The sequence below is a fragment of the Schistocerca americana genome, chromosome 11 (assembly GCF_021461395.2).
Source record: "Schistocerca americana isolate TAMUIC-IGC-003095 chromosome 11, iqSchAmer2.1, whole genome shotgun sequence".
In the NCBI taxonomy this organism is placed as follows: Eukaryota; Metazoa; Arthropoda; class Insecta; order Orthoptera; family Acrididae; genus Schistocerca; species Schistocerca americana.
Window position 1 is genome coordinate 34,488,931 of NC_060129.1, and position 19,722 is coordinate 34,508,652.

Sequence of the window (19,722 nt, forward strand, 5' to 3'; positions counted from 1 at the left end):
TGCAGGGATAGATCAATCCTCTGCCAACCACTGCTTGGTCCCTATCGTTGTGGCACCCAAAAGGACAGATTGGGGATCTGTAGGTATTTTACTACCTTTCATATGTATTCCAATTACCACCAAATTCCGATTGCACGAGAATACCTAAAAACCTCATTTGTGGTTCCATGTGGGTTGTATGAGTTATTACACATTCCTTTCAGCCTTAGAAATGCGCCTGTCACTTTCCAAAGATTCGCTGGCTTGTTACTAAGATGATTGAAGCCTACAATGTCTTTAGTGTATTTGCATGACATCATATTTTGAAGGATTACTGAGGAACATTTGGTGAGACAGACGTACGTTTTATCAAGGTTACATCATACATATTTATATTTAAAGTTTTTTTTTGTTTTGTTTTTTGCACAGTCACAGGTTAAGTACCTGGGACATATTATCAGTTCAGATGTTGTTAAGCTACATCCACAGTTAAGCAAAGCAGTTAAGACTTTTCAAGCGCTCACTAACATTAAGGAGATGCAACTTCTCTTGGCCTCACTAATTATTAACGTCTTTTGTAAAGGATTATGCTATGACAGCCAAACGATTAACTAAGTTGTTAAAGAAAGATGCAGTGTCTGAGCGGACAAAAGGATTTGAATTGGCTATAATGAAACTTAAATATGTATTGGCAGGTTCACATTTATTAAAATATATATAGACTGTGAAAAGCCTTTTATCCTTTGGACACCTCAAATATGCTATCAGTGCTGTTCTTTGTCAGGAATATAATTGTGAGCGAAGGCTCACAGGCTACGCTTCTAGATAGCTAAACCAAGCAGGGCTAGTTACAGTACCAGTGAGAAAGAATTGCTAGCACTTATATTCTGAGTCAACTATTTGAGAAGTTATTTGAACAGAAGAAAATTCACTGTACTCCCTGATTATACTGCTCGTTTGTAGCGGTGCAGTTTAAAGCAGACCAGTAGTCATTTAACTCGTTGGGCATTAAAACAATCAAAACACGGTCATGATGTATGCCACAAACCAGGCCGTTCACACCTGAAATCTGATGCACTGAGCCATAAGGTCAAAATGATTCAGACTGACAATGTTTTAATAGAAGAACTGAGAGACATACAATGTCACTGGTACAATTCTCTTCCACATTTTGTCCAGTTGATTGTATACTATGCCACATAACTGCCACTGAGCAACTGAGTCGAAATTGCAAAAGAGTTGCAAGCATGTATAATAGCTCAGTATCATGACAGTTTGCAGGCATGTCATAATGGGCAAAAAGCTATAATGCCAGAATAGACACATGGTATTGATGGGAAGATAGACAGACTGATGTTCAGAAGCACATACACAACTACTTGCCTTCTGGTCAGACGTTAGTCCCACCATGAACGTAAATTGCCTTGCAAACACTTTCAGACGCTACAAACCTGTTTCAGAATGTTGCCTTAGATATTGTCAGACCGTTCCCACAGAGCACACAAAACAATAAGTATACCCTATCTATCACTGATCTTTTTCTATACATCTAATTCTACTACAAGTTGCAGATATGACTGTAGGAGCAGTAACAAGAGCCTTTGTCAATAGTTAAGTTTCATCACTCGAAAGTCCTGGTGATATTTCGACTGATCAGAGGACTAATTTCATGTACACCTTGTTCTTACAAGTTTTCAAATTACTACAAACCAAAAAATAGAGAAACACTCCTTTTCACCCAAAAGCTAAGGCCATTTCCAACGTTTATATCAAACAACTGTTCAGATGTCGTATTACTACATAAATCACTCAGTGACTGGGACACATAGGTCGCCTATGTAACTTCTGTGCAAAATATTCTCATATGTGAATCAACTACAATACATCCTACAAGGAAGTATAAGGGCAGACTATGAGCTCCCCATTTGAACATTGTGAACTCCCATCTGGCGTGGATCTGGACGAAGTTGTCACCTGAAGGCTATCTGGAAGCGGGCAAAGCAAAATAAATATAAAGCTATCCAGAAACAAGATGAACGAAGTAACAAAGGAGCTGTACTTTCTCAGTAGGAACCTGAGGACCTAGTTTTGATTTGTAGCTAACTTCTGAACATGGCATAAGAAGCACCTTGCAAAGGAACTTCGTAACATAACATAGGAAGCACCCACCCTCCCAGATGTCGACACACTGGTGGTACAGGAATTTCATGCAGACAGGAAGGGTTGATGCGAAGCATCGTACTGGATGACCTGGAACAAGTGAAGCTGATACAGAACAGAATTGGATAGCTTTTCAACGTTCACTGTAGAAGTTCATTTGTGGGGGGGGGGGGGGGGAGGGGCATCACAGGACCACCCAATCTCTAGGGAAGACTAAGAAATTCCTGCCTCAATATGAAAGCCATGATTCCATCATATGAGTGACTTCTCCTGTTAATACAGATATTTATTGTCTGATCACACAGTGGTATTACATTATGACTGGCTACAATTGTACCATGGTCACACTCTGCCACCCTCTGCAGTGTCTCTTAGTCCTGCTCAAAATAATTTATGATAAAGTACATATACTATCATGCAGAAATGCAGGAAAAATAACACAACTTGCTGTCAGCATATTCTCAGTATGCCTTGAGAAATAAGCACCCTTATGCCTTGAGGTCGTGGGATTGAGGTACTGTTCATTTGAACGAATTTCATGAAGTATTTTATTCTGTGTAGGAGTGATTTCACTATGGGAAGAAATGTATTTTATTGATACTGTTGTGAATGATAATTCTGTCATTCAGTCAGTCATTTTGACTGACTAGTGCAAACGAATTATGCTAGACTGTAGAACCAGTCTCCAGCTGAGGCTAGTTTCCCGTTTTCATTCTGCAGTATTGTCATGTAGGAAGCTGCAAGAACTGCTTTTAAGTTTGCCTTGCTGTATTATAAGTTACTGTATATTAACAGCAAAGTAACGAGACCAGTGATAAAGTGATGATGTAAATGTATAAGTGTGACCACAAATAATTGCTTATACAGTGGACAAGAGTTTAGAGAGACCAGTTGTTTTATAATAATAATGTAGCAGTAAAAGAGAATGTGAGAGGCTACTATTCAACATCATCAGGAGATTACTACGTTACTCAGTAAAGCCTTAGACCTTCGTTTAAGTGAGAAACGCATTATGGTGATACCTACATGAAGTAACTGTTAATTTTGCATTATTTGCACTAAAGATTTTACATCATTTGAAATGGACTTTTTACGAACGTATTTACACTATTGCAAAAGAGGTTTAATCAGTACTATTGTTATGAGATGAGGATTACCGTTTTGAAACAGAAGAAGATTTTACTTAGGCAGCTCATAAGCAGTTTTGAAGTGAAATAGATAATTGGAGGCGTTAAGTAAAAAAGTGTCCTTCCCGTAGCTACTATTCATCGAATGGTTTCTTTAAAGCAATACATATTTTTCTTTGGCCTAGTTTCTTACGGAAAACACATACACCAAATAGGTATATGTTCAGTGATTATCAGACGTCATGCTAATGCCACTTTACTATTAAAATTTACATTACAATTCATAGTTTTCTTGTCCACTATAGGCAAGTAAACTACTTAATTAAACACATTAGGAGACAAGAGATAGGTGCATTCATTTATATAACAGTTAAGAACCAAAGTTGCAACAACCAGAGGACCTATATATCAAGTGTTTCGAGTTAACACTAAAGACTAATTCATGCAGTGAGTAACCTACAGAGATCATGTACTTGACACACTCACCTAACATCTGCAAACGAAAGCTATTTGAAATTACCCAGGACTCTCGTAGTATACACTAGTGGGAAGTTATAATCTATAAAACAATACTATCTGGAAGTTGCGTTAGCCATTAGTAAACAAAGAATAACTCACACTATAACATTTTACTAGTAGTAAGGCCAACGCATACACAGAGTGTAGCATAAGTTACTGTTTGGTATCATCTTTGCATGTCTGTTGGCCTTTATTCTTTGTATGTAAAGGATAACAAAACAAAAACATGTCCTCGTCTTTGTAATTTGTGATGGAATGTATCGTGCCTCATGTGGATTGATCTGGTGAAACAAGCTACTTATGATTACGAATTTTGCTATATACCATTCTAGAAAATGTATTACACCTTTAAAAGAGCTACTTCCTCAATTCATCTCCTAATTTACAATAGACTTCTAACGTGACATTGTGCCTCAAATCGCGCGGCCACGTCGCCCAGCGAATAAGAATTACTTACAGTTCTGCAAAGAAGGGTAAATGAATTGTTTGTTGAAATTACAGTGATGGGCTAATTGCTCGTCACTGTGACAGTTACTCTGAAAGCATGCCATTCATAAATGTTCATTTGCGTTTCACTTTAAACATTTTTATGAGTACCTCTTCTTACGTCTTGTGTTTTTTTTCTGTATTTTGTTTACTGTATTTCATGTGTGATAGAAATGAGGACATGACATTCACTCTCCCCTGAAATTAGCCAAAACCAGTATGCTACTTCGTTGTAATGGTATGTGGTACATTACATTCCTTTAAGCTTCAACACAGTATTTCATCTTAAATACTCTGATCAGTCAATGTTCATAATTCTTATACAATATTGATTTTATTTCTTTCCTTCATAGGTAATCCAGTGATTGAGATTTTATATCCTCCTGGGAAAACCTATTTAATATACGCACTACAGTGACGCATGTTATCTCTCCATCCACTTATGGTATCATGGACTAGACTGTGCGTACTCTGGCCAAGTAATATAGTACCATTTCTTACTTGAAGTTGCGCTTCTACTGCATCTGCCACTATTCAAATGTGTAGGCATAATTAAAACGAGTTGTTCTCACAAGATCTGCTGTATTACAACTGGTTAATTTCCAAGTGGATATAATTTTGATCTTCTCAATGATGTGCTTTCTTATGCTACTGCTAAGGCAAGATGAACAGTCATCCTGTACTGCCGGAGAAATTCCGTAGTCACATATCATTGCAGTTAGTTTCTTAATCCGTCCCAGTTATTCCTGTCCCTACCACTGAGTCCGTGAATCTGTTCTGTTCTTCTCCTTCTTCCGTTAAGAAGATATTAGTCTGAGCTCATCTGGACCATGTCACTCTCATAGTACCAGTTCTATCTCACTATCGCAGCCTATACTACAGCAGCATCGCTCCTGCTTTGTTGCAGTGTCTGCTTTAGCTATTCTCCAAAGACTCACTGCGTGGTATGAGCTGTCTCTCAATTGGTTAGTTAAGCAAGGAACCAATGTTATTTTCTAACGGAATGATTCAGCACATCAATTGTCAAACAGTAAGTGTTTGAGCAATGACAGGAATATGGCTAAGTAATTCCTCTTGGCCTCCACTAAGCCTACCTATGATTTATTCACTTCATCTTGGCTCATATATCATGGCAATGGGAATATCATCCCTCCATTCATGTGTTTCACTAATTAGATGTATGCCCTACTAATTATGAAATCACCACTCCATAAGCGAACTATCTGAAGCCTTGATCATTCTTTTAAGATATTCATATGGTATGTTTCAACTGGACAAAGGTGATCCAGCAAAGTTAGAACTGCTTCCAATGTGCATCCTAATATGAAAAATAATAATACTGCTATCTTTTACACTGTCTTTCTTTACAACCACTTACATTTAACATTAAGATGTAAGATCATTAAACAACGATACAGTGTGAGAAATGTGATATGCCTTGAACGATGTACAGGCCTCCTGTTTATTCCATATCATTAACCACTCAACAATTTGTGGTTGAAAGGGGTTCGCTAGATAGGAAGTTAGTGTCTTTCAACATCGATCCCATACAAATGAGACAGGAGGATGTTGTTTGGCGTTCTGGCTCCTCCAGGGGCGTCCTCCTAGCACAGTACAATTAGCCATCACAGAGACCCTGGTCTAGTCATAGCACTTATTTCTGATTCATCTTTGTACTATGGTCCAATCTACCATCTTTCATCTTGCTGTCACACAAAAATATATGTGCCTCATTTGCACATTGAGAACTACAGGACCTCAACTAGGGTTGTATACACAACACAAACACCTATGAAACACAATGTTCGCTCTTAGACACTTACAGAGTGTTCCCTTAGCGGGTAACTATTTGTAATTCCTACACCACCGTATTATTTTGATACATTATGTTTCATCTACCAATGACACTGCTTTAAAACTATGTGCATACAGGCAATAATATTCCACATTGTTTCCACTTTGAACGCTGGTCTACCCTTGCGTATCTATCTGTTTAGTACATCTTTATAATAATACTGGAGCCTCATTTGATGCTTATGAACACTTGTGCTACATTACTCGTCGCCTGTCATTTGTTGTGTAAAAGGTGACCTCAGACATTGTCTACATCCTCCATTGATTAAAACGTGGCATTTAGCAGCACAGAATCACATTTATCAAGCAGTTCACACCAATTTTAGCCTTGCTCACTCCAAGAAAAATATGAATAATGAAGTATTTTCCCAATGTTGTGGCCACCAAAGATTTTAATTATGCTCATACTCTAATTAATCACTCACTATCCCACAATTATGTGCACTTGTCCCTCCAGTGATATGTTTTACCTACCAGTTAGGCTCTGCTATTTGGATGATGTGAATGCAAACTCATCTGATGATGACCATTCTGTTTATGGAAAGAATTAGAATGCTTCATGCAATCTCTTTCATTTCCACTGAGACATACCACATTATGCATTCACAAGTACTACACTATAAATAGTTATACAGTTGGACACACCGCAGTGCCTTACACACCTACAAAGTTAATGTAGTACTTGCGAGAACTGCATCACTGAGGAAAAACTTTAAATGTTTCGCTACTTACCTCATGTATCTACAGGCGTTTCTGCTCATCTCACATTCCTTTACTACCTTTAGTTTTGACGAACTTTTATAGCAGTAGAATAAAATCCGATGGCTTAACGACACAAACCATGTATGGCAGCAGCACACTCATTTTGACTCCTACCACTCGTTAAGTTCATTCCACCTTGATATGCTGATGAGATGACGAAAAACGTCTGATTCATCTAGTAACAAGCTTCTGCCCTTACTATTGCTTCCCTTTATGATTAAATGTAAATTGCAGTAATTGTAGTGCATGATGTCACCTCTTTTTCTGTTTCTGTATATCTGTCTTTCATTTGCTATTTTCATGTTCTGATATTTGTTTCTATCACCCAATTTAATTAGTACTGGCATGAACCAGTTATGTTCATCAACAGTCACAAGACTACAGTCCTTTTCAACAACTGACTACTGTGAACACCTGTTTTCAGTTCATTACATTGGCTACCCTGTGTGGTGCACAACATGTCAGTTTGCTTGAGACATCATGAGTTCAGACAGTTGATCATGATTCCCTCCCTAGTTCACATCCTATGCTTATTGCAACGTCCGTTGTGTATTAATACATTATATAATCTTCACTTTAATTTTGTTACAGACAATCAAAGCTGGTTTGACCATTTTCGTAATAGCTAAGCCCTGTATTCTTTCCCATAGTTCACGAAGAAGGTTAGCACTACTGGGTGGGCCTACTGGCTCCCATCTTGACACCCTTGTCCTAAAGCTAAGATCTCCATATTCATGCCAGTTTAATAATGGACACTTCCAAAATGTGGTTTCATTTGCATTAGATTTTCAGGAAAGTGCAGGTAGAAAATCACATTTCGTTTCACAACAAAATATAGAATTAGCACAATTACACTAAATCATACACATTAGCTAACTGTTGACCTAATTCTGCAATATGTCAGGCCATAACGTCTTCTATTCTTTCCCAAGGCGTGCCAAACACAACTGGCTGTGAATTCAGTCCTCTCAACATTCATCCCTACTCAGCATAAATCATCACTATTTTTTCGAAAGAATAATAAACTTTTAAACTTGTGCGAAGTTTCAAGACAACTACCATCTGTCAACACACTATAAATACTGCTGATCAATCATCTTGTTTGCGAAGCCATCGAACCCTGGTAACCTGTTGCAAATGCCTCCCTATGAGTGCTAACTCTTGCAACTTGCAAGCAGAAACGATAAGACAATGTTTACTATCATCTCTGTCTTTTCACACTGATTTGATTCTCCTTCACTGCATTATATTCACTGTTCATCCTGTTAATATCTGGTCACAGAACCACTTCGCCATGCTATGCGAGTTTGGTTTAATGGAAATGCAGCTATGCTGAAAACAAATTTGGTACCCCTGAACAGACTGATGCTGATCGCTGTGATAAAGCCACCCAGTGGACATCATTCTTTGTTACTCAGTATCATGAAATTCCAGTATGCTGGCATGTGTGGTTCACTCAAATCGAAGACAACATTTTGGCTACCAATTGACAAACCCATAGTATAGCCACTGTGCTACTACTGCAATATTAGGAACTCAAAATCTTGATCCAGTGCGACTTAGTAACTATAAACAGGGAACTGTGAAAACTGACTGCTACTTTGGAAGTAACCAAAGCCTTACAGGTCTTGTTGTATAGCACCCACACAACACTGTTGCCTGCTAACATCTTGCACATTCAACAGAGGATCAGCCCTAACTTACTGCCAGCTGAAACTTACCTGCAAACCATAACTAATAATTCATTTCATGCATCAGTGCACATGCCAATGATCTACTCCTTGTAGGAATCAACCTTGCTTTATTATCACACTGCTTCTAAGATAAACTGTCATCATCTATAAATGTGTTAAATGTGCCCATAGCTTGCACCAGTTGCAAAGCTGAGTGATATCGCCTTCTCTTTCCCTGTCGCCTGTGTAGCTGCTTATGAATGCAATGTTTGGCAAACGAAGGACATCCTGGTTGTTAGCAAGGATTGTCCATCAGACTGTCATGTAATTAGTTCGAGTTTCAACTGTGCATTCACACAAATTATTACAAGTGTACTACCTTATTACTGTTCATTAGTGTCGTGAATTGTGAAATTGCATTCATTTTCGAGGAAACTAAAGAATTCCCTTGCTCTCGCACTGTTGTTGCAATGCACAAACCTTTATTTGTGCCCACTGGGAACAAATTACCGTAGTTGGTACGACAGTCAATTATAGCAGTTCTCTGCTATCATCATGTATTTATTCTTCAGACTTATCGAGTTTCTCTAATGGTAGACTTTTATTCAACGTTCATATTATGATGTATCACACCCACTATTAGGTTATCTGCTCATTTAACTTATAGACACAATAGCTTTTAACTTTTACTGCTAATTTGCCTGAAACACCTTTTGTACCGCCACCCAACCGACAGCCTCCCTACACTAGCAAAAAAATCAGACTCGCCTCCTGCAAACCACTGATGAATAGTAGCTATGGAAAATTACAAGTTACCATTTACGACAGCACTGTACACATTACTGAATGGTGTAAGATAGAATACCTACATAGAGTGGTTGCCCCAGTGTCATTTCACTTACAGACACTGTAATCGTCCTCAGAATGGTTATATGGATCATATGTAATCAAGAATATTGAGAACTATTCAGTTCATCAAAACCACTGATGCACGAGCAGCAACTGTTGGGTGATTATTACACTTAAGTGGATTTTGGAACCTGGCACAATTAAATCACGGCTTTCGTTTATGACTAAGCATTAGGAGATGGGATGTTAATATGTATTAGTTTGTTTCCATTGTATAGTTTTGTCATTTTGCGTATTTTGTAACATGGGAGAGCATTACATGCCACTTAGTTAAGGACCATACCAATGACAGGATTTAACAGCCAGTATCAATTAAGTACATGAATTAAGATTTAATAAAACAATAATAGCGTTACTATTGTCTTAATGAGATTAGTTTATAATGGATATGTAACCAGTTTGTAATGTATCCTTCAATAACTTTGCAATTTTAATTTTTATACTACAAACTGCAGAGATGATAGGAAAAGTAATGAGTGTTATCAATATTATTGAGCTAAACCTCCTTTTGTATTAAAATACCTCACCCCTTCACTGATGCAGCCTTTGATGGAGTGTTACAGTCTTCCATGATCTGCGAGTTTAGACCATCACAAATGGTAACAACATTTGGTGGCCCCAACGTTGTCATTCCTGAACACAGTATTCCATCACTGCCCACAGGCATCACCATTACACCAGCCTAGGCACTGCCTGGCTGATGCATATTGGCAGCCCTCATGCTGTCCCTGCTGGCTCAGTACATGGTTTTGCACACCTGTTGCTTCTGTACTACCACACCACTGTATCAATGCATCATTTCAGTTGGCTGCATATATTTCTACAATAACCAAAAATCAGCCAATTCGAACTCGTAACTTATTGTACTATTATTTGTAACTTCTTAAATACTTTTGAGTTTTGTATTCTTGTCCACATTTTTTACTACATTTTGGAATTTCTCTTTTTCCCCTATTAGAACACTGGAGAGTGAAGTGTGCATGGTGGACTGAGTGGAAAAAGCTTTATGAAACATGTTTCACTGCAGAGCTGTGGCTAGGCAGGGGCTGGTTCTGTATCAGCTACCACTGTGTATTGTCAGCAGCCCATGCTCCGTTCACTTGCATACCATTCTGACAGTGAGGATGCTGATGGGGTGACACTTCCGACAAGTCACTAGCGAGGAGAAACTTGTAGGAAACCATCCAGCAACCAATCAGACAGCTGTTAATGGTCACATGTGGCTATAGAGCATAGCCGGGATCAATCTAACTCGCTCTTGGGAACCAGCTTTCAGTCTGACCAGATGTGCCCTTCCATCCATTTCTCTGGCACTATGCCCCTCAGTCTGTTAGTGGCCGTAGAGTTATAGTTCTGATAGAAACACCAGTCACTTGTTTTAAAGCACACTCCATCGTTTTTTTTTTTTTTTTTAACAATGTGCTCGATTTCAGTGTACTCCGCGATACAAATTATACAATTGACTTGTCCTTGGCAATTCTTGTTCAATAGTTTATTTTGTCATGATTAGCTTAGGTTGTGATTTTATTAGGTGCAATTACAATCTTTTATTCATGGGTATCTACTGTGTTTATATAGACCCAGTTCTTTGAGTGGTTTTCCACACAAGTACTGATTATTACGTTCATTTTCTGCTTACATCTCATGTACCAGAGACAAACTATATGATCCATCTTTAGCTGATACATATAGATACTCAGTACATATTGTGTACCCTTTTTAACATGTTACTGCAAATTTTAGTGTTTTTCTTAGAGATTCATAATATGTATAGTCGCCACACTTAGCAGTATATTTTCAGATTCATCTGAATATAATGTTGTTGTCCAGAAACCTGTTTTTTCTTTCATTTTATTGGAAAACACCTAATACAAATATATGTGGATGTTGTCAATTATGAATAAACGTTACAGAAGTTGTGGATGTCCTATCATGAAAAAGATGGAACGAAATGTAATCACATCACTACAAAGTGTCATAGATAAAGTGTAGCAAAATTGAACAGTGCCAATCAATTATAACTATCTCCAGTTGTTACCTGTATGATGGGACACACTAAACTACATTCACCAATAATGAATAGGTAGGAGATCAAAAATAACCATTCTGAAATTAAAAGTGAATCATGAGTACACATTTCCAAAACGTTACGTTTAATTACACAAATTAACAAAATATCCACAATGGAAACATCTTTGAAATACGGGGGTCACTCCAAAAGAAATGCACACTACTTTTGTAAAAATACAGTTTTCATTCTGCATGTGTGAAAGTTTTACAGTGTGTAGATACATTCTACCTGCTTGTTTTCAAACTTATTTCAACCTGTTCCCGTGAATAGCGCCATCACAGAATGTCTTCAAGATGGCTGCTACACTTGACATTCGTCAGAAGCAAAGTGCTGTCATAGAACTCCTGTGCTGTGAAAACGAGACAGTGGGAAACATCCACAAGAGGTTGTCGATTGCAGTACAGTTAGTCGGTGGGCAAGCAGGTTATGTGATGAAAGCGGGCACAGCAATACAGAGGATTGTCCTCGCAGCAGCACACGTCGTACTGCACACACTCCAGACAATGTGCAGAGAGTTAACAAACTGGTGACTGCTGACAGACGCATCACAGTGAACACATTGTCACGCTATGTTGGGATAGGGGAAGGAAGTGTTTGCAGAATACTGAAAGTGTTGGCGTTAAAAAAGGTGTGTGCCTGGTGGGTTCCCAGGATGTTGACAGAGGCTCACAAAGAAATGAGAAAAACGGTATGCAGCGAACTTTTGGAACAGTACAAGAATGGTGGAGATGAATTTCTGGGAAGAATTGTGAGAGATGATGAAACATGGCTCCATCATTTTTCACCAGAGACGAAAAGACAATTAATGGAGTGGCATCACGTAAATTCACCCAAAAAATTCAAAACCACACCGTCTGCTGAAAAAGTTATGACTACGATGTTTCTTATTACCAAAGGGCTCTTGCTTGTGGACATCACGCCAAGTGGAACCACCATAAGTTCTGATGCATATCTGATGACACTGAAGAAACTTCAAGCTTGACTGAGTCATGTTCGACCACATCAGCAAAAGCAGGATGTTTTGCTGTTGCATGACAATGCATGGCCATATATCAGTCAAAAAACCAAGGAAGCGATCACAAAACTCAGATGGACAACACTGAAACACCCGCCTTACAGTCCTGACCTGGCTCCATGTGACTATCATCTCTTTGGGAAACTGAAAGACTCTCTTCGTGGAACAAGGTTTGACGATGATGACTCCCTTGTGCATGCTGCCAAACCATGGCTCCAACAGGTTGGTCCAGAATTTTACCAAGCGGGTATACATGCGCTGGTTCCAAGATGGCGTAAGGCAGTTAAGAGGGATGGAAATTATGTGGAGAAATGAAAATATTATTCCTAAAGGATGTATCTACACACTGTAAAACTTTCAAACATGTAGAATAAAAGATGGATTTTAAAAAAATAGTGTGCATTTCTTTTGTAGTGACCCTCGCATAACACAACTAATATTTAGTACTCATGTTCTGAGCTCTACCAAGTGTTGTCCTTGTGTATACAAATAACTGGAATCGAACTTTAACACATAATGTTTGTTTACCTATTTCATTTTGCATAGAACTTATGCAGTATTAAATGCTGAACAGATAATTAAGAGTCATGCACACAGCTTTGTGAAACACCAAAATGTTTCCAAAAAAAAATATAGCTACTGTGCACTGGTGTAAACGGCAACCAAGCAAGTTGAGTATGTTAGATTACACATTTTCGCATCTGACCCACTTACATGAAGGTGCACTGATGAGCAAAAATGTCATGAACACTGCCCATCAGGACACTGAATGCCACATGTTCTAAGCACATGATGCAGTAAGCAGGATACAAGTATATAAGCAGAACCGAGATTAACAAGGAATTATTCTACCAATGAGATGTGTTGCGAATGTGTAAATCCAATGACATAAGTTACTTTAGCAAAGGGCATGTTGTTGTGGCACTGCAGTTGGGAACTTGTGCCTCAAATGTGGTGAAGCTAGTTGGCTGTTTCTGTGGTACTGTTGTAGACATCTGTGGAAAGTAGCTGAAAGATGATAAATCCATAACCTTAAGAAAATATTTAGTACATCTATACATCACAAATCATGGATGTCAGAGCCTTGGCTGCTCTGTAAAGTTGGGCACGTGGCAATATGTGGAATATCTGATGACAGAAAACAATGCTGGAGTAGCCATACACGTTTTGGAACACACAATTCACTACAAATTGCTGAATGTGGTGTTCCATGTCACTGTATGTTCCCATACTGATCCACCAAAATTTTCAATTCCAACTGCAGTGGGCAAGGGAGGCATTTTTCAGAAGGATAACTGTCCACGTGATATATCCAGAATCACTCCACAGCAAGATCTCCGGATCTGTCCCCCATTGAGCATGTTTGGGACTGGATGAAGCGTCGTCTCACGCGGTCTGCACGTCCAGCACTAACGCTGGTCCAACTGAGGCGCCAGGTGGAAATGGCACGGCAAGCCGTTCCGCAGGACTACATCCAGCATCTCTACGATCGTCTCCATGGGAGAATAGCAGCCTGCATTGCTGCGAAAGGTGGATATACACTGTACTAGTGCAGACATTGTGCATGCTCTGTTGCCTGTGTCTATGTGCCTGTGGTTCTGTCAGTGTGATCATGTGATGTATCTGACCCCAGGAATGTGTCAATAAAGTTTCCCCTTCCTGGGACAATGAATTCACGGTGTTCTTATTTCAATTTCCAGGAGTGTATATCACAATTCACAATCTTCTTGTCTCAAAATCGATAGGAAAAAAAGCAGTGTTAATGACAAAAACACATTTGATTCATATTTCTGGAGTATACAGTAATACAATTTTTTGACATCTTAAGCTACAGATATGGATTTTCATATTGTAACATTATCTGCTACCACACTGTAGTTCACATTGTTGCACATTTTTTCAGAATTCTACCACATTTTAATGTTATTTCACAGTCATTACAATTTATTGTCTCCCTGCTACATCCATTATTTTATAGGCCTTGAGAGCAGCAACCAGAGAAATCCATTTGTTTAAACTAACACTAACTTGCACTTGCTTTCTGATGTGAAGTAATGCACGAGTCTTGAGAGTACCCAATTGACTGAAACTTCTGCCACAGACAACATTTGTGAGGTTTCATTCTAGTGTCAATTAATGTATCTGTCTTGAGATAGGCTGACTAGGCAAACGATAGAGCACAAATATCACATCTCTGACGTTTCATTCCTGTGTGAATCAATGTGTCTCGTGAGATTACCTAACAGAGCAATGGATTTGCCACAAATATCGCATTTGTTCGGTTTCTTTCCAGTGTGAATTAATTCATGTGTCTTCAGACTACCTGACAGGGCAAACGATTTGTCACAAATATCACATTTGCCAGTGTGGATTAATTTGTGTCTCTTGAGACCATCTAAACAGCAAAAGATTTGCCACAAATATCAAATTTGTGCGGTTTCATTCTAGTGTGGATTAATTCATGTGTCTTGAGACTACTTGGCACAGTAAAAGATTTGCCACAAATATCACATTTGTGCAGTTTCCTTCCAGTGTGAATTAATTCATGTCTCTTGAGATTGTCTGACGTAGCAAAACATTTCCCACAAATCTCACATTTGTGAGGTTTCTCTCCAGTGTGGATTAAACTGTGTTTCTTGAGACGACGTGAGACGGCAAACGATTTGTCACAAATCTCACATTTGTGAGGTTTCTTTCCAGTGTGGATTAATTTGTGTGTCTTCAGACTAAATGACAAGGCAAACGATTTGCCACAAATATCACATTTGTGCATTTTCTTTCCAGTGTGAATTAATTCATGTCTCTTGAAATTGTCTCACATAGCAAAAGATTTCCCACAAATCTCACATTTGTGACGTTTCTTTCCAGTGTGGATTAATTCGTGTCTCTTGAGACTACCTGACACAGCAAAAGATTTGCCACAAATCTCACATTTGTGAGGTTTCTTTCCAGTGTGGATTAATTTTTGTGTCTTCAGACTAAGTGACAGGACAAACGATTTATCACAAATATCGCATTTGTGAGGTTTCTTTCCAGTGTGGATTAATTTGTGTCTCTTGAGACTGGATGACAGGACAAACGATTTGTCACAAATATCGCATTTGTGAGGTTTCTTTCCATTGTGGATTAATTTGTGTGTCTTGAGACTAGATGACAGGGCAAACGATTTGTCACAAATATCGCATTTGTGAGGTTTCTTTCCAGTGTGAATTAATTCATGTCTCTTAAGCCTACCTGACACAGGAAAAGACTTACCACAAATACCACATTTGTGGTGTCTGCTCGCAGTAAGCAGAACAGCCTGGGCACCGACATTAACAGCTGTAGATAAATTTCCATAATGATTTGTTATCTCCATATCATTTGTCATATGTGTGTTACATATGTCATTAGAGGACCTGTTTGAAGCTTTCCAAGTTTCCTTATATGAAGATAGCTCATTGTGTTCTGTGACAGGAACTTCTGACACTCTATCTGAGAAGATACCGCTTTGATGCTTATCACTAAAGCCATATTTTTCATGATTGGCAGCAGTTAAGTCTTTATAATTCTCACTCATTCTCAAATGTTTTTTCAAGCTTACATTACTGTGAAATACCTCACCACACCACTTACAAACATACAAAGGCGGCTGCATGCCATCAATGTGCATAAACACATGCATTATGAGTCTGTATTTTGAAGGAAAGCTCTGTAGACTGAAGTTACAGCTATATACATGAAATTCCTTTTCCCCTCAAACTCCAGTCATATATGGTGGCAACTGAGCATTCCTTATCCATAATCCCTTCTTTATGTCTACCAAACTCGCGTGGTGACTTCTCTCTGTCTATCTCCAAGTCATCCAGGACCCGTCCATGGTGACAAGTTTCTTCACATGATGTGCCACAGCTCCCACCAGTACTATGAATCAACCTGAAGAGTGAGGAGTAGAGTGATAAATATACAAAATGGGAACAATATTTAAGTGTCCATAAATTCAGGACTATAGGCCACATGTCACAATAATGCATAAGAAATTACATTTTCAATAACAGTTACTAATTTAAAATTAAAATATTCTACCAGAAGGAAAGAACTGATGAAGTAAAATTGGTTTAAAAAGAAAATAACCATAGGAGATTCAATAACGATTAATCTGAGTCACTGATTTGAATTGGGAGTTTTTAGATGAGAATTAAAATAATTCACTTTGGAGTATTACAATATTTTTAAAATATGGCGCCAGAAGTTAATAGTCTACACCAGTTTATTAAATGTATCAAAAAATGTTTGTTAGATGTTTAATTCATAATTCTTATGTTCAAGGTATTTCAGATTTAATTAAAAGTAATAATGAGAAATAATTTTTAATGCCCTCTTCCATCATAACAGCTCCGGAAGTGCCTTATCTTTGTTTTGGAAACACTTCCACTTTTGGAAATGAGAAATCTCTTTCACCTAGTAAAACAGAATTTTTTTTTTTGTTTGATTCCCATTGAGTCAAGAACTAGTGAAAGGTCCAATATTTTTATTGGGTATCTACTATGGTTGTCTATCATCTAGATAAAAACCGTTCATGAACAAGTATCAATATCACATCATTTAAGGTAAAAAAATTTGCATACTGATGAATGAATTTGAATGTTACACTTACAGATGGTTTCAATCCAAGACTGTGTTTTTGGTACTGCAACTTATATGGAGCCTTAAGCAAATGGAAATATTGCCTGGAAAGTTGGAAGTGAGTGTAATTTTTCCAGTACATTTGCAGTGATCCTTTTTTTTTTTTAAAAAAACTTTTACCTCTTTCCAGCATGTGGTCACCTCGCATTGCAGAACACCATTGACAGAAAGACACTTGTATAAATGGCCACATAACCCATTAGCCTCAGTGCAGGAGACATCATACTGAGTGCCAGTGATAACAGCTGATGCATGAGCAACCCCCGTAGTATCTGGGTCCCATGATTACATCTGCAATTAAACCCTTTCTCACAGAACAGAAATGTGTGATGCCTTTCAGGTCCCCAGTATGTGCAGCATGTTGCACATGAAAGATTACAAAATACTGTGGGCAAGCATGCTCCAGTAATTTCCTTCTGTTCTGATTGTAACTCTTGACTTTTTTTGTGTTAGATGTATAGTTTTGTTTAGTATGGTAACTGGCAAATTTCGAGTGTTTTTAAGCTGTAACTGGCATCATACGATTTTTTTACATAACTGGTATCATGCTGTATGTCAGATTCCAGAATTTAACAAGTTTTTTTAACTGAACTAGTTACAGCATGTGTTTTCACACACATTGAAGTGAAGTAACTGAATATTAATAATGAAGAAAATCGAAGAATTTCAAATAAATACTTTTCTATGATTCTCAAAGCACTGGAAATAAAAGTTACAATTAAAATTTGTATGGTATGCCAGACTTTGATTAACAATCAAGGACGAGGAACAGAATTTCTGGAAAACTTCAATGAGAAATCAATTTTGATGTTAATTACTTATAAAGTATTTTAGACATCTCCATGTAAGCATTGTATAGATACTGGGTACTAGTGTGTGTCATATCCTTATCGTTACCCCACAACAATTTTCGTGACAGGTGCATCTGTAAGCTATTCATGCAGTGATGGTGAAAGTGAACAAGTATATTATCAACAAAAATATTACAGCCTGGACAGTAACACTGCTGATGGTTTACACTACATTTGTTAAAAGTTTTGACACTGTATCTGTTACCTCTACTGTATACCTTCCTTTGTTATCTCGAGTCTCAAACCAGAGATCTGTCATTATGAAGAAAACCAGTTTCTTACAGTACCATGAAAAGTATTACATCTGGTTCCCCTAGTAAGGAAATTTTATCAATGTAAGCTTTTATCTCAGAGACATCAACAACAAGCACAAAAGTTATGTTCTTATTAATATTTTCATAGTGTCAAAATTTTGTTTCATCACTGTTGAATCGCATCTAAAATACCTTGAGGGAAATGTACACCTGATTCCTTGTTCAATGTCTCAATTCCTACCCAGCACATTACCCCTAAGTCACAGGGCAGGAACCTGCAAAGCAATATTATATTGCCTTGTGCACACATTGCTTGGGTTGTGCATTTCTCCATTTGGAAGAGTTTCCCCTACCATAAAATCAGGAATCATGGTGATAAGACTATGTCCCCTGCTATCATCATAATCATCATCAGCAGCATCATCCAGTCCGTCATGAAGTTGTATCACCAATTTCTATCATGTTATGTTAATGAATACCACTGCCATCCAAAACTTCATAAATCATTTATCCAAAATATACATTGAAATATGGTTCACTTACTGTCAAAACTTGGGTAGAATAATAGGTCTGTTCACGCTGGTTTCAATGGTCAGAAGGACATGGCATACACTGCATCTTGTACAAGATACTGACAGAAGTCACCGAAAGTATTATGCTGCAATAAATACAAACTGTTGATAGAAACCCCTGCTAAGTAGCCAAAGTAGAACGAGCATGGTATCTCTTCAAGAATTTACTGAGGGTCAAATTGTCTGAGTAGCACCCTGCTTTCATAACAAGATGTTGATCCTAGACCTTCCAAGTGCTTATAATAAAACTGACTGTGTTCCAGGTGCTGCAGTGGGGGCGCTCTATTTTGCAGAATGCTGTAACATTGTTGGATGTTCCAGAATGAGATTTTCACTCTGCAGCGGAGTGTGCACTAGTCCAGAGTTCGAGTCTCGGTCGGGCACACAGTTTTAATCTGCCAGGAAGTTTCACTGTAGGATGTTCATTAACTGGTGTCCTCACTGAGTACCCAGAAAAATAATTTTTCACTTTCTGCCACCAGGTGAAAATATGGCGCTACAAGCTGTCAGAATGAGGTGACAGGTCAAGAAAAAGGGAAGAAACGATGAGTAAAATGATAACAGTGGTTCTGTTACATTTATTAGGATATGGTAAGAAGTTGCATGTTCAAAATGGTCTACTGACCCAGCAACGTGCTGTATCTGTAACATGACATGGTTACAGTTGCTTACAGCATATCCAGTGTAATCAGATTGATTGTCGTCATACGATATCCTTCTGATCAGGATTAGTCTGGATATATCCCTGATAAATCTTTCAAATATCTCAATACCCACTTGTCACATTAATTTAGGTAGAGGGCTCTCGAAGACCACACATTTTGA

The 19,722-nt window shown here is 38.2% G+C and overlaps 1 protein-coding gene across 1 annotated transcript; it reads right to left on the reverse strand.

Moving 5' to 3' along the window:
- Positions 1–14,793: 14,793 nt before the first annotated feature.
- Positions 14,794–16,248, reverse strand: LOC124553207 (zinc finger protein 415-like). Its single transcript, XM_047127100.1, has 2 exons — positions 15,811–16,248; positions 14,794–15,117 (listed from the first exon to the last, which is right to left on the reverse strand). Exons 1-2 carry the CDS (start codon positions 16,217–16,219, stop codon positions 14,951–14,953), a joined length of 576 nt encoding a protein of 191 aa, XP_046983056.1. The 5' UTR covers positions 16,220–16,248; the 3' UTR covers positions 14,794–14,950.
- Between the last annotated feature and the right edge of the window lie 3,474 nt (positions 16,249–19,722).